Source organism: Rhipicephalus microplus, chromosome 8, assembly GCF_043290135.1.
Source record: "Rhipicephalus microplus isolate Deutch F79 chromosome 8, USDA_Rmic, whole genome shotgun sequence".
Taxonomy (NCBI): Eukaryota; Metazoa; Arthropoda; class Arachnida; order Ixodida; family Ixodidae; genus Rhipicephalus; species Rhipicephalus microplus.
The window spans coordinates 8,937,242-8,960,606 of record NC_134707.1 but is presented as its reverse complement, the minus strand read 5'-3'; the positions used below and the strand labels follow the sequence as shown (position 1 = coordinate 8,960,606).

At 40.7% G+C, this 23,365-nt stretch overlaps 1 protein-coding gene across 1 annotated transcript; it reads left to right on the top strand.

Annotated features, from left to right (window-relative positions):
• Positions 1–497: 497 nt before the first annotated feature.
• On the top strand, positions 498–22,637 carry LOC119164082 (venom metalloproteinase antarease TserMP_A-like). Its single transcript, XM_075870948.1, has 14 exons — positions 498–859; positions 1,961–2,130; positions 3,201–3,293; positions 4,240–4,363; positions 6,180–6,257; positions 7,042–7,172; positions 7,643–7,714; positions 9,427–9,551; positions 9,999–10,036; positions 14,640–14,748; positions 14,823–14,954; positions 16,557–16,704; positions 18,001–18,102; positions 22,519–22,637. The coding sequence occupies exons 1-14, from the start codon at positions 769–771 to the stop codon at positions 22,561–22,563; spliced, it is 1,458 nt and encodes a 485-aa protein (XP_075727063.1). The 5' UTR covers positions 498–768; the 3' UTR covers positions 22,564–22,637.
• The last annotated feature ends 728 nt before the right edge of the window (positions 22,638–23,365 follow it).

Sequence of the window (23,365 nt, the reverse complement as noted above, 5' to 3'; positions counted from 1 at the left end):
TGGTGATTTCCAATTGGTGAAAGGGCAGTCTACTAGTAAGAGTAAATTGTTTTACAGATGACCCTCATGAACCAGCACGTGTTCAACGACCGCCCAAGCACAAATGGTTAACAAGGGAGGCTGAAACGTGGCTACAAACACAGCTGTGACCACTAAGTGCGCGACTTGCTGAAAGTTGCACTAATGTTTTTTTTTTTTTGCTCTTTCACTTCTATTTAAGCCGTCTTCCAAAGCATTATATCAAGTGCAGTCTTGAAGCGAACAGGCAATAAGCCATACAACAACATTATAAAAGGTGCCCATTGTCAGTATTCGAAGGGCTTGCGTCACACACAAGGCGCTGTCATGTATGGTAGGAGTTTGAAGCTTGAAGTGTGGCTTTTATTGCCACATGGGCACAAAACATCAAGAAACAGCAAGGATTGTGGGATAAAAGCTGCGTATAGGCAGCTTGTCTGGCCCCACCAGACAGCAGCAACATTACAATAACTTCACTTGCTGCAATATTAAGACGGAAACACAAAGAGCAAGTGAATAAATATCAAAACTGAGGTAAACAGGCTCGTCCAAAGTTAACCCGCCAACCACACGGCTACGAGCGCAACAGCTGCATTAGGCACAGTCAGTAGGCCAGCCGCGGGCTTCGTAAAAACCATCATACTCTCAGCGTCTCGGCAGGACTGCGCTTAACGAGGTACTTCCTAGGAAGACGTGTTCAATTCTATGTCGAAGGTGGGAGCATTGAGATTGCACATATAACACTGTTCCATGGTGATCTGGGCGTCTATGATGCAGAACACTGAGCAAAAAATGCTTCTCGGTATTTCACTCCTACAGGTTGTAATGTACAGCTATGCAGGTGAGTTAAGGAGTATACTTTCCAGATTGCCGTAGCGTGCACTGCATGCGTGATAATCTAATTGTTATAATGCTTAGGCACGCACAACACGTGCATTTTGTTACTTTAAACTTTTTTTGAAGGTTTGAATACTAATATACCATTCAGTTCTGTTGTGTATTCTTGAGCGATGTTTTATTTTGAATAATGGAAAGTCTTTTCACAAATTGTGTTTGCTTTTTTTAACATGTTTTACGTCATTATCTCACATGTATGCTCGTCTGCTTTTAATTGCCGTTGTATTTGTCTTAAATATATTATTATTAATTTTTTTCATTGTTATTCCTGTTAGCACTTGTATATTAATCGACAATTAGTTTATGGTATTGTTTGTATGAAAATCGTGCCAATTCCTGTATCTATTCCTTTTATGCTCCCCTTACACAATGCCCTGTTGGGTCTTTAAGATATTCTGAATAAATAAATAAATAAATAATAAATTATTTAATTAATTAATAAAGCAACGACAAATTTTCTAATGCCGCACTACTATTTCTAGTTTTATACTTGTAAGATGTTATTAATCACTCGTTGCAAATTGATTGTTTTCAAGACTTCGCTGGGCTGTATTCTACCTACTTCTACCAGAATGCTTGTGTAGGTGAAAGCGTTGCTGGTCAGCATTTGTACTAAGTGTGTATTCAAGTGTTCTTGCTTTACATACATAGTTGCAACTGAACCCACACGAAACTGAGCTTTGAAAGCTTCCAGCCATTCACCATTTGACCGAATATTTCACTTAACCCTTGACGGCAGACAAGAGTAACGAGAATACTCCCATTTTTCGTCAGTGTTGTGACAACTTAATGCAAATGTTCAAAAAGACAACAGCGACACTTTAACACATCAGGCTTCGACATAAACGTTCCTGCGACAGCTGCGGGTACACGGAAGTAAGAAATCTGAATCGTAAATATTTTTCTCTCTCAAAAGCATTTTATTTCGCATTTTGCGGTCTTTTCTTCATGATACTCAAACAATGAAACTTTGATATGAACAGGTTCATATCTAAAACTAAAATATCTTTCTGTATCTTCATTGTTTCTTCATTGTTTCTTGAAGCACCGAAAGAATATACAGTATATCCCCGTATTTTGGACGAGCGTAACGCAGCCGGAAATTTGATTCTCCAGCTTAATGATAAGATAACACTTAACCTCGAAAAGAGCAACGTGATGACTGACAACCTCATCTTTGTTACAAGTAACAAAGGCGTCCAGAAGGTGGAAACTGTAAGTGCAGAAACTTTCCTACATCATGTGCTTCTAATATAAATAATGCTTGTGGCCACGACAGCATAATAGATTTTAGTTTTGATATGCTGCACGTGCGACACCCTTTAGAATTGTTTAATATTTGCTGTACCTGATAATGTATGGTTCAGCATAAACCATTACATTACTTATTCACATGAGCCATTTATCTCACACACTGCGCACCCAGTACCAAGCTGTGGCAAAGCTGTCGTTTCCAGTACTTACAGTTCAGTGCTTAAGTGCATGTTTTTTTTTTACCTGAATTGGCCTCGAAGAAAAAATTATTCAGCCATCTGTTAATAACTTAATTACACAGCTGTCGACAATTTATTCTGCTATTAAATTGTAATACTTCAATTAATTTTCAGGATATAGCTCTTGTATGGTTTATTTTGTCTTTACAGACATTGGGCAAACTGCGGCATTTGTGAACTACGAATGTGGTGATTATTACCACTGCAATTCAAAATTTCAGTTCCACTAGAATCTTTTACGTAAAGAAAGCATTAGCGTTAAAACAAATAATCATTCAGACCAAATTGAGCCGCCTAACTCTGATACCTCGCATAATACCTTGCTGTCTAGAGCACTGGTGATGGTCACAAATGCCCCATATATTATTAACAAATTTAGAACGAAGTTTTGTGCATTGCAGTTTTTAAATCGCTCATAGGCTTAAGTGATCCGTAGTTTATAAGTGTGCAGAAATACTCATGGCCTGGTATGGCTCTTGAATGTGATCTTAAAGATATAAACGAGAGACGAGCAATTGGAAGAGCTAGATTTTCTTTGTTAAATGCAATATTCTAATTACAATTCCTGCGTAAATTCAGCACTGGCGAAATGCAACCGAATTCACGAACTCCCAGCTTGATGTTGCTACGCATATTATTGTGAGCTATGCCACGGGATATGATACGAAGCTACTCCACCTTCTCCGAGTATGCATGGCATAAATATTCTTAATTATCTTTCGAGCTAAGATTACTAAATTGAAAGCTGCAATTTGACCGTAATTCAAAGTGTTCCCATTATTTATTTTGCAGATAGACACGTCTCATATTCACGATAGCATATACCACGATAAACATTATCAATCCTCCGTCGTAGTACGACAGGAAGAAGGCAATGTCGAAGTCGTGAGTTAAAAATTTTTGCACGCCCGTACATAGAGTGGTTTAGCTGCAAATACCAGCAATTGGAGGTGGGGCAGCATGAATCACCACGAAAGCAGTATTACGCATGTCTTTGTTGTGTCTTGTTACTAGTTTTTTTTACAGCATAGCATTTTCATAAATTACTGCTAGAAACAGTAACTACAATTCTCTATTTACTGTAGTGCATCTCTGATAATAAAAGGTCTGACAGGACTATTTAACATGGCCTGCAGTAGACGTTATAAAAAATTTAGTATTTGGATACCGTGTTTTCATAATGTAGGTTTTGCGCATGCTCTCTATAAGACTGGTGCAGATAAAATTATTCTTTAAGATTAAACGATGGCTGTTCATTGGCAGACCATGTGCCACTTTTTTTTTTATTTCTACCCAATATATTTAACTTCTATCCCCGTTCGGCGGCTTTTTTCTTGTTACCCTAATATTCAAAGTGTTGATTACTTCAAAATTATTTAAATTTAACATGCGGTAGCACTTTCAAAACGCCTAACAAATTTTCAATTCAGGATAACTGATATGGGCAATCTTGCAGTGAGAAAAAATGTTTGTGTTTATTGTGCTTTTTTATTGCAAATTATGCTTCGCAGCTGCAGTAATACATAGTGGTAATTTCCTAGTGTGAATAATAATGTTTTGAGTCAAAATCACCTGAATTGATGCGTGACCTATTGGTCTAACATAGGCCCATAAGGTTTATAGTATAGTAAAACGGACGACCTAAATTAAGTACTTCCTCCGATACAATGTTCTCCCCCATTTCTGTTACAACTTCTGAACATTTCTATCTTGTGTCTAAACGTGGAAAGCCTACTATGGCACTGCAGTAAATATCATTACACTTTTAGGTCAATCACAAGCACCAGCTATTGCAAAATTTTGTTCTGATGGTGTTTTTTTTTTCTTATAGGAAGGCATCATCAACGACAACTTGCGAATCAGGCCTCTCCCAGAAGCAGAACGTTCAGCACAAGGTCAGATGCTACACAGGATATTCGAAGTGGACCGTAAAAGCGAAAAATTCATCAAAGTGGGTCAGTAACTGCACGCGTGACTATGATTCTTTGCGAAACGCAATGTATTCATTACGGCAATTCAGAAAATATATATTCACAATGAATAAAGCACCTTTTTTTTTTAGAAAACTAGAAAGCGCGATTACCCATATGTCAACTACCACTGAATCGCGCTAATGTTTTTGGTATGTGTGTCTATTCAATGAAAGTTCAAGAGACCATATTAAACCTTGTTTTTTTTTTACTCGTCTTGATGCGTTATTTGATAATATCAATGGTTTTCTGTTTTATTAGAGATACAAAAGAAATGGGACAATGCGATGCCTATAAAAACAGGCTTGGAGAATGCTCGAGCTTCGCCTAAGAGTATAACGCGATAGCGTAGTCCGGACCATTCGACCATGTTTCAAGGGAACGATTGTACTGGCCGCTTCAAACTATCGCAGAATGTCCACAGGATGTAAATATGCCAAGTACCCACTACGCTACTATTCTTCCTTTTGCCGATTGAAGAGGTACCCTCTACTCATGCTTAAGGTCCCGCATCTACCTTAGTTGCTTCACGCTTTGTAATAGGTGGCTAACTTTCAACTCCTCTACCCTCGATGCACACTTCACATGTTTCGACACCTGGAGTGATTCTAGGATTCTGCCCACCAATATTGCATGCGTCAAGAAGACTATTTTCCCTACATGACGTTCATATAGTGGTGTTTTTTTTTTCTAAAGCAGTTTCATGCCCTATAGTAGAAATCGTGCTTGTCACACCAATGGCCTTGCTTCGATTTTCACTTCGAACCAAAAATTTTCACTGTCTGTTTGAACTGTACCTTTATAGGTTGTTGGTGGAAAACCAGATGATACCTTGCTCACAACTATTGCTGCTGACGCTGAGAGTTCTGTGAAACGAGGTCTTCAACGTTATCACGTTAAGATAGACCACTCCGTCGGCGGTGGCTGCTGACGTAAATCCTGTAAATGAAAGGCGTTCATTAAAATAATCACCGTTTTCTTGCCATCCATACGTTTTTATTAGCGATGTCTATGGCTGGTTTCCCAAGCTTTATAAGCAAATTTTCTGGGAAACACAGCAGGAATTATGCTGGACGAAACTAAAAAAAAAAAAACAGAAGCCTTGCGGTTTCGTAATCGAGAGTATACGCAAACTTGAGATGACAATTCGCAAAGTATATTGACTGGAGTTGATGAATGTGGCCACGACTCCACACAGGCCAGAGAGATAACAGAATTGGAGTTAAACTGCTTGGAGCTTAGCCTCATTGCAAGTCTAGTCTCGACCAAAGGCCACCATTACCACGTGCTGGTGCTGGCACGTGTCGTAGCGCCATCACTCGATGGAGGCGAATCAAGACATTCGCCGTGCATCTAGCCTTGAAAACAACACACATCATTATTTCTTTCTCTCGACATCAAAAGGCTACAAGCAAGTGCATCGGGCCACATTACACCGTTGCTAAATTGTACATTTAAATACTCAGATCTTTTTTTTTACCCTATTCTCTGACTAAGTCTGTGATTCGCAGAAGAAATCAGCAGATTTGAGTATTCTGAAGTGTACTTATTTCAAAGTCGTTATATTTTAGGTTTTTTTTTTTACATCTTAAAGCAACCATTTCACGTGCGTTATAGTGAAGCAGCCGCGCGTTGTCGGGAATTAAGGGAAAGAATATTTCCATTATAGCAAGGATGAACCACATGCTCAATAGGTGGGCGATGGGTTTTGGTGTGGTTCTAAGTTCCGGCCTGCATAATATTTACTTTAATACCTTATTAAGGTGCAAGGTCTAATATGTGTGTTCGTATATTTTTAAAGGACACAAGGAAGATGTGATGAAGCGCTACAACCGAACAGATGCCCGCAAAGATTCAAGCAACAATGAGGGCTCGGACGGTAAGTAACGTCCTAATCATGACTTTCTACTTTAAAACAGAAAAATAGTCAACCCTTTGCTTTTCAAAGCTACGGAAATAGGTATTTAGGACAATACGCTGAAGTAATTAGAAAAATAACATTTTCAACTGCAGTACTAATGAGCGCGACAAAATTCCAATAGGCCCACACCAAAGTCAGTTCTAAAACTAGCCCAGAATTGCATTCCAAAAACTGAAGCATGCTTTTATAGTAGTTATATATCACATTCAGGTGAGGAAATGTGGGGTGCACTTTTACAAAAACCACCATATATTTATTAGACCGAAAATCGTATTTTATACGCGCTGCTCTACTTTAGAGGCGAGTACTCGAGTAAACTTCATCTGATGGACCTAACCCCTGGCTAAAAGAGTTCTTGTTAGTCTATGCTAATTAGCAAATCAAATATATATAGGAGCATACGAAATCCAGTACACTTTACCTCGTGGTTATTAGCGTCTTGACATTTTATTCTTTGCTCCTTCTGCGCCTAAACTGACAGAAAAAATACCACGTGCTTTGTCTTCAACAGCATTTTCGTTCATGTGACGTGTTGAATCCACACTTGTCGCCTTTCTCAAAAGTTGTGACCTCACTAGTGGTAATCTGCACAGCGGTACGTTTTAGCATATTTATCACAATTGTAGAAGGAAACCAAATTGATACTTTCTGTCTTGGCATGTTTCCATGCACAATTGAACTTGCAAAACATGCCACAGAGAGCCAACTTTCCTGTCAAAACAGCATCGTTATTTCTTTCTAGCTCTACAAGAACGTGCGTCATCCAGGGAACAGTTTATCGTAGAGCTTCACATCATATCCGACAAGAAGCACCAGTACAGTTACAAGTCAAACGAAGAGTTAATCACTTATATGGCTGTCATGACCAATGCTGTAAGTTTGGCTTTCCATTGATTTTGGCTTACACTGTTCATTCAGGTCACTTGAAAAAACCGCACCAAGATGTAGCCTCAGTAGGGATTGCTAAAATACGACAACATAACGTAATCACAGGTTGTTAGTGTTGGCTCGATAAATGTTCTTCTTTTTTGTGAAAAAAGACTAATCTTTCTTTAGATAAGAAATGGCGACATAAGAGGTTTTGCGCATCATTTACAAAAAGTTCTGACGAAAATGAAACAAAATTTTCAGTGTCTGCTTTTTACATCGTATACGTAATATACCTCTTGACCTTGATGGATAGTCAGATAAATCAGGTGAAACAGCGAGGCGCTCAAACAAGGGCGTTAAAGAATAAAACTAAACAAAAACGCTATCACCCAAAACATGACGACGCATTATTCAATAATTCTCTATTCTGACAAGTAGATCAACTTTCTGGCAACTCACTTTTTTTTTCTCAGGCGAACTTGAGGTACCTGGACATGGCACACCCTAGAATCAAGTTTATTCTTGTGGGCGTGACAAGAGTGAAAGTAAGTATACCGTGCGACAAAATAGTTTTCGAATAATTAAACGGACATAAAAACCATGCTGGGTTCACAGGCGCGATTTCATGCAATATCTCTTGAAACAATCAGAAAGGAAACCACCTTAATTGTGCTTCGCTATTAGAGAGAACACAAACTTTATTTTTACAATATGTAGAATAAAATATGTCTAGAAAACTCACTGTCCTCTTTTGTCCTAAACTTAGAAGAAAAAAGTTTTAATGACGCAATAATTTGCTGAAAAAATGTCAATGATGACGTAACAAAGTGTGTGTCTAAAAGGAGTAGGCAAAGTATACTCTGTAAGTTTTCTTGCGAATTGACTATGTATAATTACTTCCAAGACATACTTGCCTGTGCATTTTTACGTCAAATCTCAGCAAACCTGAAGTGCGGACAACGAAAGCGCATGAACGAAAAAACACTTAATTCATAATCCAAAGGAAAAGGTGCGACTTTCTGATGAATCATGTGTCGGATTCATGTGCCATTTCTGCTTAGCGAAGCTTTAAAAAAACAACACAAAGAGCGAACATGCAAACACTTTCGGGGTCATATTGGAACTAAATGTAGTGTGTTCCAAAATCTTTCAACGAAAAAAAAAAGGCTTTATAAACGTGGTCGAGTACCACTAAACACGCCTGCTAGATTACTAGATATTCTGATAACGCCAAAGACTTGAAGCAAGCGGCTATAGTGTGTGACACTTCGAGCATGTAATGGACAGATGCAATTGCTGTCAAATACTGAGAACTTGACTCGCAGTGTGACCACAGCTGCTTTGGATTAAATTTGTGCAGTAAATAATTGAGATTTTCAGATAATAGAAATTTTCGACCTATAGCCATGAAGCAAGTGCCTAGCGTGTAGCCACTTTGATCATAGAACTAACACTATTCGTTATGGTCAACACGCATGTCGAGTACTCTTCCAGCGAATAATTTTACTTATTTAACAATACTGCCGATCTCACAAGAAGATCATTGCAGGGAGGGCATACATATGATACAGAAAAGAAACATGAAGCAATCATTTCTAGCATGCAAAGCAATAAGCAATCGATACATGAGAAGCAGAAGTAGCAATGAGCACGGTGAGGGTACAAATCTCTGCAAAATTACGAATTACAACAACTACAAAGACAAAATGTACAATGATGCAATCACGTTATCACTACGTGATTATACGAATTAGCATACGAATTATAAGAGGACAACAGAAAAGAAAAAGAACAACAATTTTCAGAAAAACTCCTCAGCGTGTACCTTTGCTTCTACCATATCTAAGAACACATTCAAAGATGAAGTGTTCGTAACAGAAGGGCTAAGTAGGTTCCAATTTCTTATGGTTTGCGGGAAATATGAATATTCAAAGCAGTTTGAATGAAAAGTGTATTCATTAAGTGCTTGAGAGTGCCGGTAACGTGTTAACCTAGATCGACTGAAAGAGATTAGTTTTGACGCGTTGATGTTTATGTCTCCATGAATTAACTGAAACAAAACCTTTAGTCTTGCTATTTTCGCCCGACTTTGTAGTGTTGACAGACCAGCTTTGTGTAATAATTCTGCAGGAGATCCCGTTTGCCTATATTTATTATAAATGAACCTTACTGCCTCGTTCTTACTCGTTCAAGTGTCATAGATGAAGTACTATCTCTGCTTCAAGACGCTCAACCGTTTTTTTTTTTTTTGAAACAGGATCACGAGTTCGCTAGCAACAGACATGGAACAATTGATGCGAGTGCTATGTTGAACGGGTTACAGAGGTACGCCAATCAAGGGAAAGTGCCAGGGCATCACGACGCGGTTTACCTTGCTACAGCGTAAGTAAACAGCTGGTCACATCTTTCTCTTATATTTTCTTTGTTGTGAGAGCAATTTAAACTGGAGCTTTTTATTATACAGCCCATACTCGCATTTTCTGGAGAAGAACAAGGGAAGGTTCTGGATCATACCATGTTTATAGTGCCATTATGCGCGGTGATTCTTTAAAAAACAAAGTTTTCTTTTTTTTTTCAAACTCCAGTCTTGTTACACGTTATTTTATCCTAGTACTGTTTCCTGCAAAACATTGAAGGAGTAACCTTTAATATCCTTTTACCTCTGTATGACATGTTGACTACGACGGCCCAGATATTCCTTCATGCTTAGAATTCTGCTCCTTGCTTAAGAAATTCGGATACTTTGTAAGAAAACAACAGCACTATATGAAATAGGCTTGAAGTAATCACCCTACACAGACTCACGTGATATTAACAACTTCATTTCAGACTTGACATGCAAATGAAGCAGGATAACACTGTTGCAGGTGAGTGTAATTTATCTTGAAAAATTTAAGTGGAGTGATTTCACAATGTGGTGTCCAGTATACCCACTATGATGTTAAGTTTCCGCCTATGATGACAAAGGCTGACCCCGCATGAATCAACACAAGCCTTCACAGCGTTTTCACATTATCTGGTACATCGAGTTTGGATACTATATTCGTTATAATTCTGTCAGGCTGCCCCGACACTCATTAACAATTCTCCTTTTGACTTCACAATATGAACCCGCGACTCACGCTGTGTAGTAATTTACCGCCATCAATGACTTCAGGTGCTTCCTCTAGTCTCTTTCTTGAATGCAGAGTACAAAACAGGACACTACGAAGGAAAGAAGGAAGCAACGAAAAGGTGAAGGCAGGGAGGTTAACCAGAAAGACATCCAATACGCTACCTTACACTGGGGAATTAGGGAACAGGCCACTACAGAGAACACCTAAACTACCCTACATCGGGGAATTACGGAACAGACCACTACAGCGAACACCTAAACTACCCTACAGTGAGGAATTAGGGAACAGACCACTACAGCGAACAACTAAACTACCCTACACTGGAGGATTAGGGAACAGGCCACTACAGCAAACAACTATACTAAGAGACTACCTGCGAAATTATTATGATGCATCCGAAAATTCCCCAGCTTCCCAGGAAACAAAGAACCTAATTAAGAAGCGTCAAATCATGAAAGTGTCAAGTACAACAGACAAAATAGAACTGGCAGAGCTTTCGAAGTTGATTAATAGACGTAAGGTATGCGATGTAAGAAGGTATAACATGGAGAGAATTGAACACGCTCTGAAAAACGGAGGAAGTGTCAAAGCATTGAAGAGGAAACTTGGGATAGGCAAAAGTCGGATGTATGCACTAAGGGACAAAGAAGGCAAAATAACTACCAATATGGATAGGATAGTTAAAATAGCAGAGGAGTTTTACAGAGATCTGTACAGTAGCCGTGACAACCACGGCCTTAATACTATAAGAACTAGCAGTAACCCAGATTACACCCCACCAGTAATGATAGAAGAAGTCAGGAAAGCTTTGGAGAGCATGCAAAGGGGCAAAGCTGCTGGTGAGGATCAGGTAACATCAGATCTGCTGAAAGATGGAGGACAGATTGTGTTAGAAAAACTAGCCACCCTGTTTACGAGGTGTCTCCTGACGGGAAGAGTACCAGAGTCTTGGAAGAACGCTAACATCATCTTAATACATAAGAAAGGAGATGACAAGGACTTGAAGAATTACAGGCCGATCAGCTTGCTCTCTGTAGTATACAAGCTATTTACAAAGGTAATTGCTAACAGAGTAAAGAAAACATTAGAATTCTATCAACCAAAGGAACAAGCAGGATTTCGAACAGGCTACTCAACAATTGACCACATTCATACTATCAATCAGGTAATAGAGAAATGCTCAGAGTATAACCAACCCCTATACATAGCCTTCATAGATTACGAGAAAGCGTTTGATTCAGTAGAAATATCAGCCGTCATGCAAACACTGCGGAATCAGGGCGTAGATGAAGTATATATAAACATTCTGGAAGAAATCTACAGGGGATCAACTGCTACCATAGTGCTTCATAAAGAAAGCAACAGAATACCAATCAAGAAGGGTGTAAGGCAGGGGGACACAATTTCCCCAATGCTATTTACCGCGTGCTTACAGGAGGTTTTCAGAAGCCTAGAATGGGAACAGTTAGGGATAAGAGTCAATGGAGAATACCTTAGTAACCTGCGCTTCGCCGATGACATTGCATTGCTGAGTAACTCGGGGGACGAATTGCAACTCATGATTACGGAGCTAGACAAGGAGAGCAGAAAGGTGGGTCTTAAAATTAATCTGCAGAAAACGAAAGTAATGTACAACAACCTCGGCAAGGAGCAGCGCTTCGAGATAGGTAATAGTGCGCTTGAAGTTGTAAAAGACTATGTCTACTTAGGGCAGGTAATAACCGCAGAGCCGAACCACGAGACTGAAGTAACTAGAAGAATAAGAATGGGGTGGAGCACATTTGGCAAGCACTCTCAAATTATGACAGGTAGTTTGCCACTATCCCTCAAGAGGAAGGTATATAACAGCTGTATCTTGCCGGTACTTAGCTACGGAGCAGAAACTTGGAGACTTACAAAGAGGGTTCAGCTTAAATTGAGGACGACGCAGCGAGCAATGGAAAGAAAAATGGTAGGTGTAACCTTAAGAGACAAGAAGAGAGCAGAGTGGATTAGGGAACAAACGGGGGTTAAGGATATCATAGCCGAAATCAAGAAGAAGAAATGGACATGGGCAGGGCATGTAGCGCGTAGACAGGATAACCGCTGGTCATTAAGGGTAACTGACTGGATTTCTAGAGAAGGGAAGCGGGTTAGGGGGAGACAGAAGGTTAGGTGGGCAGATGAGATTAAGAAGTTTGCGGGTATAAATTGGCTGTAGCAAGCACAGGACCGGTTAACTGGCGGAACATGGGAGAGGCCTTTGTCCTGCAGTGGACGTAGTCAGGCTGATGATGATGATGATCCGAAAATTCTAGTGGCTTTGCTTCTGAGTGCGTTCAGCGTTTCTAGAGATGTGCTCGCTCCGCAGACACTCGTTCTGCCTCTCACATTTTTCTAAGGAGAAATGAGGGGTCGAAGTCGTTTTGCTGAAAGAGCTCGCTCTGAAGGTTTTGCTGTGTCTCAATGATCTCGAGCATGGAGTGGTGTTGACCAACGTTTCTAAAACCAACTAGTTTCGACATTATCGGGAGGGAATTGATGCATGCGCTCATGCTTTGTCGCCCTAATCCGCTTGCTACATGGAGTAGCTGATCGGTCAGCGTCTACCATTACGGGCAGAGTCGGTAAGCGTTGTGCTAAGCCGCAATACCGAGACAGCCCTGCACTCGTTGCCAAAACAATTCCACGAAAACATGGCTCCCAGTGGCAAAAAGGGGGAGGCTATTCAAGTGAAGCTTGCAGCCTATTGGCTGACCTGTGATGTGAAGCTTGTCGTGTTTCAAGAAACCCTCCTGATCCACTTCTGGTACACCGTCATAATTATTATATAAAGCAGAATAAGTTGCTTACAAGCTTTCTGTTTGTGTCTGGTCGGAAACACTAGTCTGAAAGCGATTGCTTTGACCACAAGGATACGCGGCCATACTTGTCAATGCTTACTAAAGCATACAAATGCGTTCTACCTAGGGTAAAAAAAAACGATCTTGAAGTAGAACACTCAGCCAGAGCTGCTTTATTGAAAGATTTCAGGTTAGTGCATATACTAACAGCGACCTGCTAGACAACGCGTAAGGTCGATATCAGAAATTGTGCATTTGAGAAAACAAAGACTTAAAGAATATTGCATTCGAAATTCATTTTTTCATAATGGCATGATGGTGACTTTCTTTGTTCGTTCAGGACTCTCACGTACGCTATTTAGGACATGAAAGTCCCCGAGCGGAATAGATCAGAAAACATAGTTTTGAGCAAGACGTGCTGCTACCTATCACTAAATGGACCCATTACTTTAGCAGTGAGAAAGAAAGAAAGAAAGAAAAGAAAGAAAGAAAAGAAAGAAAGAAAGAAAGAAAGAAAGCGAGAAAGAAAGAAAGAAAGAAAGAAAGAAAGAAAGAAAGAAAGAAAGAAAGAAAGAAAGAAAGAAAGAAAGAAAGAAAGAAAGAAAGAAAGAAAGAAAGAAAGAAAGAAAGAAAGAAAGAAAGAAAGAAAGAAAGAAAGAAAGAAAGAAGACAGTACGCTATAGACAAGACCATGCCAAGCTTCTGTTGTGCCCACTTCCCTCATTATGGAGGGCTCATACCTTTTTGAAGGAACATCTCGGATCAATCTCGCAGCATTCTGTACGAACTTACCTGGCGCTTGCTTAGCGGCCACAGACTCTATAAACCTCGCCCTCTCTAGTCCCGATCGGAAGCTCTGACCTGACGGCCCGACGGGTCTTGGTTGAGCGTGCAAGGGCCGCGACCGACTCCAATCGGATCCCCTAAAGGGGAGCCCATCTAGAGTCTGTACGGGGCGGCTACTTAAGAACCGCTCCCCACCCTCTTTGTATATAACTTTCATAAATAAATTTCACCACCACTGCCCTGGTTACACGCACGGCTGTTCTATTAGGTTTTCTTAGAAACAGTGACGTGCATTCAGCGCCTGTTTTGGGGTATTCTTCATGGTCCTTGTTTAGTCTTCTTTCGTTGGGCTGTTTTACAATCATAAAAGATTGCGAGCACGCACAATTATCAGTGCTGTTTAGAATGTTTTTTTAAAAAACATAACACTAGAAAAGGTCTTAGCCTTCAGTTCAGTTCAAAACTCACTACAGCAACAAACCGTTTCATGCTCATCGCTGCACGCCACCGACGGCTGCAATAAAAATCCACGCTGGGCATAACTATATGAATTAGCAACAAATGTTGCCTCTTACAGAAAAAAAAATGTTGTTCAGCGTCTCTTCTTCAAAATCTGACTAGATTTTATTATCGACCAAATGGTCACTTCTCATGATCGTCGGCAAATTTTGACTTTATTGAGGGTTTAAATTGTGCTTGATGGGATTGTGATCGTAAGATGTAAATTCTCAATTAATGTATTTCAGGACTTGCAAATTTTGCCGCAGCCTGTAGGAAATCAGCAGTAGGTGAAGGTGAAGATATGCCTCATACATACAACGGAGTCAATACAATGGCCCATGAACTGGCGCATACGTAAGTTTATTTCGGAGTATAGTTCACTCAACCAATGGCTGAACTTCAAAAGTATCATGTCCGCCGCTATTCAGGTTAGGATCACCTCACGACGAAACCCCCGAGTGCCCGTGGGCCAAAGGATATCTCATGAGTTATGTGGACGGCGGATTGAACAAGTTCAAGCTTTCGCCGTGCAGCGAGAAAAGCATCAGACGCTACGTACAGTGAGTAGCAATGCACAAATACTTTCCAAAGTATGCGCTCTACATTGATGAGGCGAATAAAATGCTTGTTGCATACAAAACAGCTGCTCAATTAAATTAAGGAAGAAGATGTTAAATCGCACTCTGTCATAATTAGGCTTGCGAACTAGTATGGATAAATGTCAATTTTTATTATGCAAGAGATTGCCAAGGCAACTTATCTCTTTATTAGAGAAGGTAATTGGGCTGATTGGGGCGTATTAACAGCATACATGACTGATTAGAGCAAAACAACAACGGACAAGAGGAAAACACCAGACAGGACTGAACGCATAACTTCAACTGAGCGTTGATTCGCAGGAAAAAAGCACGAATTCACAATCTGCGCGGAAGGTTGCGTAACCCGCAAAAGATCACTCAAACACGCCCTTCCCCGCCCCTTCCTAAATGTCACTAATTTTGTTTTTTCATATGCTTACGCCGACTACACTTGCCACACCTAGCCAGACGGTTTCGTTCGCAGATGTCTTTCAAGGTCTGTGCATTCTTTATTTCTGAGAGCCAGTGATGGTTCGCACACACACGGATCCCACGCTTTTCATATACAAAACCCCTCCAAAATTTCCCTGTCCTATTTCCCTCTGAACCACCTGAGCACACGGCTGCAGTTAAACTGAAATGTACCCATATATCTTCAGCAATGGTCAGCGATATGGCCAGCAGCCGTGACAGCAGTCTCTTCTTGCATGGATTCTTGGGAAAGTACATCAAGTTTGTTTATTTTTTCTCAGACAGCGCTTTCGATATCCATAGTACCATTCAGGGAGCTGTTAAGGTGAAAACTGTTCCTTTTCATGCCTCATGCAGCACTTAAAATCACCATTGGTGCCGGTTCCGTTAACACGACTGATGAAAAAGAGCAAGTAATTATTTGAGTCTGTTTCTCAAACAGCACTCGTGATATCCATATCACCATTCAAGGAGCTGTCGCTTTTAAGGGGAAAACTGTTCCTTTTAGGTCAAATTTGATGCCTCATCCAGCACTTAAGATCACCATCGGTGCCGGTTCCGGTAACACGACTGATGAAAAAAGAAAGTAATATTTGAGTCTGTTATTTAAAAGTTGTCATCTTCCTTTTACGGTTGACCATGAGCTTACCCGACCAGACAAACTTTCGTCAAACTCTTGATTTTAGACATACATGATTTATGCCCCGCCGCGGTGGTCTAGTGGCTAAGGTACTCGGCTGCTGACCCGCAGGTCGCGGGTTCGAATCCCGGCTGCGGCGGCTGCATTTCCGATGGAGGCGGAAATGTTGTAGGCCCGTGTGCTCAGATTTGGGTGCACGTTAAAGAACCTCAGGTGGTCGAAATTTCCGGAGCCCTCCACTACGGCGTCTCTCATAATCATATGGTGGTTTTGGGACGTTAAACCCTACAAATCAATCAATACATGATTTCTGCAGATGCTCGCGATGGGAACAATGCTCGTGTTTCAAGATCCAAAATAGTGCTATTACAGACTTTAACTACGTGAAGAGCTTACGCTGTTGTCACACAGACCAATTTGTGTTCTATTTATTACTGCTTACATACCTTGATACAGGTTCTTTTTACGCGCAGGTATCTGTCAGAAGATTGCATTAGAGTCCAAAGTAGCAAGAACTACAACCGGGAACACAGAAAATATCCAGGACAATCTGTGCGTGCACAGTATCTGTGCCGGAAGTTGCTAAGAGTGACTCAAGGAAGGAAAGTCACCGCGAAAGAGGTAAGCGAGTAGATAATACTTGAATACCTAAATATACCACATTATGTTCTGCCACAGTATACTATTACATACTATGCTCCGCCAGAGGCCGGCAAAGCGTCGGGTGCATTATTCTAAGATAATTGGTTCGGATATCAACAACGGAAAAGATTATTCTTGTTCCACTTTCATTTCTTTCAGCTTATGTAACAAGAATTAACTACAGCAAAATAACCACAAATAATACCTTCTATAATTATCCTGGCTTAATTGTCAGTCGGTTTCATTCATTGCTTATATAGCAAAACAAGCCTCTTGGAAAGTTTCGCCTCTTTCATAATTAACACAGACTATTACATACTGCTTGAAGAAAAACCACCATGCAAAACTTTCTTACATAGTTGATTAAAAGCGTTCCCCTCACCCCCTGTTTTTTTATAGGGGCTTACAGTTGCGAATTTGTTAACTATTACCTTTTCATATGCATTACTATAAGAATGAGGCTGATTTCAGCGTGCTAGTGAACTGTACCCAAGGAAAGCTAGATAATAACTAGAGTTGACGAAAAATAATTAAACATTCCACGCCATATCATGTGCTAAGAGGGCTGCTCTCTGTACACGAAATTCATGTAGTGTTTTTTTTTTTTTTTTTTGTCGAAGCTGCTTTGATAAATGTCGTGGCTCGGTGGTAAAGCGCCCACCTGACACGCAGATGGCTAGGGTTGGCTCATTATTCAAACAGCAGATTTAATTATTTATTTTATTTGCGTCTTTTTCAGTTTTTCGGGCCACAGACAAATTTCATTTTTCGCTCACACGTGATGACGCCGACACTGACATTAGAATTTCTACGAATCAAGCTCTTTAACACTATCGCATAAATATTTCGATCGCATGCCGAGTTTCAGCCTTTCATTGCAAAAAAAAAAGTATCAAAATATATCAGCGACCCGTCGCAATTGGCGACGACAGGGCCACAAATATAAACAGGTAGCTTCGTAACCCTTCTATCGAAGCCGGGCGCCGTGTAAAAGCAACCAATTGCATCGTTCTAAACGTTTAAAACACGCGAAGTGAAGTACGCTGATGCATGACTGTTTTTTGCGCAACACACACACACACACACACACACACACACATACACACACACACACACACACAAAACAGTAATGCATCACTACCGACTGGCCCAATCGTTACCACTAGAACAATGCTGTCTTCACCAAGCACGCACTTTCGCATTTGCACTTGCCTACATTGAACTACGAGCATGGTAAAGAATCAGACAGAACCTGTAGTGTTCATTCTTTTACAGAGTGCCAACTGCAAAATGCAGTGCTGCAACCGAGCAAGTTTGGGTGGGCCACCTTGCAGGACATACCCCATGCTGGACGGTATGCAGTGCGCACACGGCAAGGTTTGTCATATTTCTCTGTGCTATATTTCAGTAATTGGCCACGATAGCAATTTCCGATGGAAAACTCTCCCGCAACCAGACAGGTGCAGAAAATGCACACTGCTAATAATAATTACTTTTGGGAGTTTCACGTTAGTGCGTCTGTACTGTGCCGGGCACTCCCAACGACCCTTTCGTCGAAGCTCCATGAGGCTCTGCGGAGCCCCGCTCTTTACGACGAAATTTGGGCGACCCATCACGCCCATGAGGCGGCGTCGAGGCAAGCCCTTGACGTCCCCTCATGGGAGCCTTAGGCCCGGCCGCCTATACCTGCTGGTTTCTTATAGTAAAGTTTATTTCTCCTCCTCCTGGAGTATCGCGTGCTAAAACACCGTGCTATCACGTGCTAAGTTATTTGCAGACGATTGCATAATTTTTAATACCATAAATTCTATCTCTGACCAGCGTGACTTGTGTGAGAACTTAATCTACATAAAAGAATGGTGTAAAAAGTGGGAAATGGTAATTAATTTTGAGAAAACTGCATATTTATGTCTGAGTAACAAAATCCGAAAACTGGAGTTTACTTATAATGTAAGTGGATACGCTATCAGGCAAGTATAAGAATTCAAGTACTTGGGCATAACGATTACATCGAAGCTTAGCTGGACAGCACATATTGATGGTATATGTTCTGCTGCCAGGAGAAAATTAGGCTTTCTAAAATACGAATTGGGTCGTTCTTCTAGTTCACTAAAACTTAGAGCCTATAAAGTCATGGTTCGTCCTTCTTTTGAATATGCCAGCATTGTGTGGGACCCCCACATAGCTGGTAATATACAGAAAATAAAAAAAATACAACGATTAGCTGCTCGATTTATATACAACCGGTATAGATGTCGCGATTCGCCGTCAGCCCTGTTGCAGGATGCGAACCTCCAACTTTTGGCCGATCGAAGAAAAACTGCACGGCTTAACTTTTTCCGCCTTTTATACTTTTCCAGATCAGGATTGCATGCACCAGATTACATAACACAGGACACAACCAGGTCTTCACGTCATAAACATAGTCGCAGCATTACACCTATATTTGCACGCACTAACATTTACAAGTATTCATTTTTCCCGAGAACTGTCTCTGATTGGAATGCTCTGCCCCATGATTCCCCCATGCTCAACACGCCGAGATGAAACTATACCCTTTTCTTGTCGCTTAAGTCTGCTTCTTTGCCTGTATTTGTCCCTTGTTTTTCACGAATTTTTAATGTACATGAATTTTGTTCTGCAGTGAATGTATACTGCAGCGGAAGTGTATGTATGTAGAAGAATTTTGACCTGTATTGCCCTCTCCTGCATGAACCATACTTGGTCCGCAGTATGTGATAAATAAATAAATAAATAAAACCACGATATGAATATGAGGAACACCCTGGAGGAAGTCTCCGGATATTTGCACCAGCTGCAGGTGTTCTTTGGCGTGCACTGACATTGCACAGAACAAGGCGCTCTGGCATTTTGTCTCCACCAAAATGCGACCTCCGCGACGAGGATTCAACCTGCAACCTTCGGGCCAGCAGCCCATTACCGTAACCAATACACAACCACGGCATCCCGCCTGCTCGCCGTGGCTGCCAGTAGCAGCGTTGGCGTCTCGGCTATGTCGTGAAACGTCGAAACACGCTCGTTCTCGTGCCACTTGTGAATGAGCGTTGTGTGACCATAATAACGCCGTTGATTGACTCAAGAGCATGGAAAGCGAATGAGAGTATGATGCGAATAGACCCAATAAATCTGTCATATTCCACTCTTCACAATAAAACTTAAGTGTCCAGTGAATTCTCGATAATCACTGAACGCCTATACAGTACCAAAGTACGTCCTTGAGTTCACTCAACAATCCAAGGTCTCAACAGGAGCATTTCTCTGTATTTGTCAGTCAAGCTTTGTATATCGACTTTCTCCAAAAAGCTATAAAGTAAGTCAATTAAAAACCTTGTATTGATAACATTAGTAAAATGGTTTCAAAATACCCTCCTCCTCTCGCGCTTCTATCAAGATTTACGTTCTTTTATCGCTTTCAGCAAGATTTAGAGGCATTGAAGGGGTCAGGGAAGGCGTATTGCAGAATGTGCTTTAGAGCCTACGTGCAAGTTTGTTCGACTTTGTCGACTCTCCCAAAATAATGTTTTTTTTCATGAATGTTTTTAAGCGCGTAAACAAAACAATGTCCGGCCGAGCCAGGTCAAGACCCTTAGCAACCTTTGGTAAAGTTTCCGATTTCCAGCAATGTCATACTGGGTGCGATGAACCATTCGCTTCCGTCACTTCAGCACATCTATACGCAGAGCTTGGCGTTCACGTTTGTGTCATGGGATACCAACTCGTATATCATATTCAAAAAGCCACTTAAGGTCAATAAGCGTGCTATTGATATTTGACTTGCTCGTTCAGGCTGTGCGAATTGAGGTTAGCCCGCTGCCAGTGAGTTCCCACGAGGCCTTCTTGGAGTCAGGGGACACTGTGGTATGCCGCTCGGCACTTTCACGCTTTCTTTTAGTGCCGTGTTCAAACACCCGACACTGACGATGATGTTTGGTGCTTTGTGGCACAAGGGCCATATAATGGCCTAAGAGCGCCAGTTAATAGGACCAGAGATGTGGACAATGACTGTGATTAGCGGCACTGATACTGGTCTCCTGTTATAATGTAGTCTTAAATGGGGAGCTCACTATCACGCAAGCGGTAAATTTTTTAGCGAGTTTTGATTCAGTGCGATATTTTTATTGTTTACAGTATGGGTTCAATCTTTGCAGACACTTTCGGCATCTGCAGATTATTCCTCAAAACCTGGTGAATGGTCTTTTTGGAGCCTTCAATGCCTCTGTCATTAAACGGCCACTGAAATAACGGTCCGAGTTCAACACGTTTCTCACACGCGTCACATTTTCATGAGCGATGGTCGTTGATGTCCGTGAAGCACTGGCTTCATCGCTGACGTCTTCGTGAACCATTAAGGCGGCCCTGTTGATATGTGGGGTTTCACGTCCCTAAATCACCATATGATTATGAGAGACGCCGTAGTGGAGGGCTCCGGAAATTTCGACCACTTGGGGCTCTTTAACGTGCACCCAAATCTGAGCACACAGGCCTACAACATTTCCACCTCCATCGGAAATGCAGCCGCCACAGCCGGGATTGAATCCCGCGACCTGCAGGTCAGCAGCCGCGGCAGTACCTTAGCCACTAGACCACCGCTGCGGGGCAAGGAGGCTCTGTGGCATCGGTACAATTGACTTTCCACTGAACGTTAAGTTTCTTATGGTAAAGACAGTCTTTATCACGGGAAAAATATTCACCACGGAATTGCAGAGTTTTACGGAAAACTTGATGACATTCCTATCTTCCAACGAGCGCTGAATTGTGGCTTGCACAAAAAGGAAAAAAAAGCTTGATGGATAAGTCTCTTTTTACTCACCAGGTGGTACCACATGTTAGGGCTACTACGTGTGCCTAAGCTAACTTCCTATTTTATAGTAAAAAAAAACATCACGAAAACAACAAGGACGACACAGATGAAACAGAACTAGCCATGTTTTCGTCATCTCTCTCGTTTTATTTTTATTATTATCGCGCTGTTTTTACTACGCATGTGTACCACCAAGCTCAAGTTCACATGCTTCTAACTTCCTTCTTCATTGACATCAACTGATCCAAGCGTTCTGTGAGGCATATACACTTTATAGTATATTACCTAACAACACTTTTCGGACAAACCTTGCATGTCCATTTTGTCTAGAAGACAAGTTTTGTCATAATTATGTTCATTCAACTGTAATACAAATAGGCTTGTGATGCCTGTGAATGTAATCCACTTCCTCATTTAAAAGCAAGCAGATGGGCTTCACTAGTAGAAGATTTATTTTCAGATAGTGAAATCAGTGGATAATACCTATGCAAATACTTGAAGAAGGCATAAATACACAGTTAGAAATAGAGGCAGTTAGAAATTGTTGTTGTCCAATCTCTTTTTTTTTCAATATAATTAGCACCCCTCCTAAAAAACTACTGAAGATAACAAGTAGTCGGCAGTTTTTATGTCCTCTGCTCAGCCCCTCATTTCATTCAGAGTGACGCTAAATCTACGAAACAGCTTTCTTTAGAGTTCTCCACCATACTTCGACCTGCATTATTTTTGCCCCGGCTAATCATCCATACTTAGCATTCTCTGATGGTACTTTTCATTTACACCAAGCTTTGTAAGCTGCAATATCGTTTCGCTCAAACATCTACAACAAGACTCTTTTCTCGTTAAAGGATCAACATTACCATTTCATAAAATCGTTTTGCTCCAACAGTTAAAGTGCATCTAAGTAAAAGTTGTTCTAAGCATGCAATGGGGATTCACAGTTTACTTACTTTATTTTCTTTTTGTTGCAGACTTGCAAAAGAGGAATCTGTGGAGTACACACGTGGACGAACTAAATAATAACATTCGAAAAACATTGACCCCAGATTGCTGCTTTGGAAATAAAAAACCACATTGCGATACAATACAACTATTTATCCACGTTTTTCATGCGTTGTCATCTAGCCTAAAAGAGTGATGGCACCGCTACGTGAGAAGCTTATGAGAACTTAGGTACCTGACATTTTTCCTTATCTTTAGTCCATAGCAGTATCGTCACAACAATCTAGCTACCCCAACCTAAGCTCTATTATGTATTGCCTACATTTTATTTGTTTGCTTTTATGCGTTTAGTTGCAAAGATTACCCACAGGCTCAATATGCAGTTTCAGTACGAGGTCGTGAATATAGGCTCTAGCCCTTTCAGGACACATCCATAATCGAACACACTGCTAATGTATAGTGAAAGAAACAAAAATATCAAGTAAATGTGAAAATAGTCAATAAACCAACGAAATTAAACATCAATAAAAATTGAATCTTTACTATTATATAATAAGTTATTTTTAAAAAACTGTAAAAAACTGTCAGGTGAATCTAGTTGCGATAATTACGTGCCAGAGAAACGCTAACTTAAGAAGATTAGTTTTTTGTGTATACTTAACTTCTTCTTACGGCCACGGATTTACTATGTTGTTACAAGCATTTCTTTATTCTTTGTAATCAACATTTCTTACCTATAAAGGTTTATTCGACATCTAAAGAAAACATGACACTAAAGGGACATTACACCATAAAGTAGTTCCTCTCGCATAAAATGATAGAAATTACAAAATATCAAAATTGCCACTTGTTCATTGAGCAAGCGCTTATTAATCC

Excerpts from the sequence above, each read along its gene's own strand:
- LOC119164082 (XM_075870948.1), top strand. The coding sequence starts at position 769 with ATGGTGATCTGGGCGTCTATGATGCAGAACACTGAGCAAAAAATGCTT. Across the intron at positions 14,749-14,822 it reads GCCCATGAACTGGCGCATAC|GTTAGGATCACCTCACGACG; the intron begins GTAAGTTTATTT and ends GCCGCTATTCAG. Across the intron at positions 16,705-18,000 it reads GGAAAGTCACCGCGAAAGAG|AGTGCCAACTGCAAAATGCA; the intron begins GTAAGCGAGTAG and ends ATTCTTTTACAG.